Raw genomic sequence first — 1,568 nt, forward strand, 5'->3', positions numbered from 1 at the left:
TGTGTTTCTTATAAATATTATGTAGTGTATTCTCTCGTAGTTTATTTGAGGATGAGGGCAACTTGTATTTCATATTAGGTTCCTTGTATTGTATAAGCATGCTACATACTGGGGTGTATTTCATATGCTAATGTATACCGTACCACATTATATATATTTACTATATATATACATATAATACATATAATATATATTTATATGCGCATCGTACATGTTGTTTGTTTATGGATGTATTCAAGCTAGTTGGAGCTACAGCGGCGCAGCATCTTCCTAGTTGTTGCATTTCTGTTTGTTTGCGTAGGCGAGGAGGGTGACCGGCAGAAGGACGCGATGGCTAAGTGGGGTGTACGGGAGGAGGGGGAGAGGAAGCGAGGGAAAACATCTAAGAAGAAGAGCGGAACGAAGGGGTCGAAGCCAGCACCTAAGGAGACCTCACCGGGAGCAGCAGAGGCAGGTTTCTCAACAAAAGATATGGAGCATCTGTTTGATAGCACAGATATAAATGAGGAGGTGATAGCGAAGCGTGTGCAGATGGTGGTAGAGAAGAGAGGTCGTAGAGGTGTAGATAAACTCGAACAAATGCGTATTCTGAAACGGCTAGCTGAGCTAGCTGAGACTGTTAGCCCACAGTGTCATCTTGAGGTGTTAGGACACCTAATAAGTGCAGAGTTCGATACCACATCTGGCGTCTTCACTAGCATGCCGCTGCATATATGGATGGAAACCTTTGCTGGCGTCAAGCTGCTTCTCTCTATCATGGAGGAGAACAAGGGGGCTTACTTGGTTCCGCTTGCGGGGCTCGCAGAGGCCTCTTCGCCTGAGGAGATACAACAAATATCTGCTTCTATTCTCACTTCGTTTGTTGAACGTTTAGATGATGATCTTATGAAATCACTTCAGTCAACAGATGTACACTCAGATGAATACAAAGAAAGACTGGGGAAAAGCATCGATATACTCGCACTCCTCTGGCGCACATTCTGCTTCCTAGATGAAAGAGGATTCAAAACACAGGCCGCAACTGTTGCTCTTAAAGTCAATGAACACATGCACTACAAGTGGGCATCTCGATGCATATTCCTCTTGATAGACTCTCTTTTTGTTTGTTTCATCGCTTCATCTTCTTATTACACTTGTGGTGTACACTGAACTGTACAAGAATTACTATTTGTTTCCACCTGTCACGTGTTGTGCGCTGCGGCCCATTCGACTTAGATTTTATTCTGCCGGCATTGGTTGCTTCGTTCTTTCTATTAGCATTCCATGTTCTCTGTCGGCCTCTTCTCTCAGCAGGCAGAAGAATATTAATGCGTCACTGCTGCTGCTGCTGCTGCTGCTGCTGCTGCTGCTGTTGCTGCTGCTGTTGCGGGGGTGCAGGCCGGACGCTATTGCAATAAAGATGTGGGATGTGCTTCGGAAGGAATTGCCCGAGGAGCTTTGCAAAGACCTCCCAGGGGAGAATCTGGCGCCCACCGCCTTTATTGAAACGCTCACCCGCTATGTGTTCAAACACTGTGCGTCTCTACACCAATGAATGCATATATATATATATATATATATATATATAT

At 44.7% G+C, this 1,568-nt stretch overlaps 1 protein-coding gene across 1 annotated transcript; it reads left to right on the top strand.

Moving 5' to 3' along the window:
* Positions 1-330: 330 nt before the first annotated feature.
* On the top strand, positions 331-1,534 carry EMH_0093630 (eukaryotic translation initiation factor 3 subunit 8, putative; the record flags this gene model as incomplete). Its single annotated transcript, XM_013502008.1, has 2 exons — positions 331-1,058; positions 1,378-1,534. 2 exons carry the CDS (start codon positions 331-333, stop codon positions 1,532-1,534), a joined length of 885 nt encoding a protein of 294 aa, XP_013357462.1.
* Positions 1,535-1,568: the final 34 nt, after the last annotated feature.

Source organism: Eimeria mitis, genomic scaffold (assembly GCF_000499745.2).
Source record: "Eimeria mitis Houghton genomic scaffold, Emh_scaff8064, whole genome shotgun sequence".
Lineage (NCBI taxonomy): Eukaryota > Apicomplexa > Conoidasida > Eucoccidiorida > Eimeriidae > Eimeria > Eimeria mitis.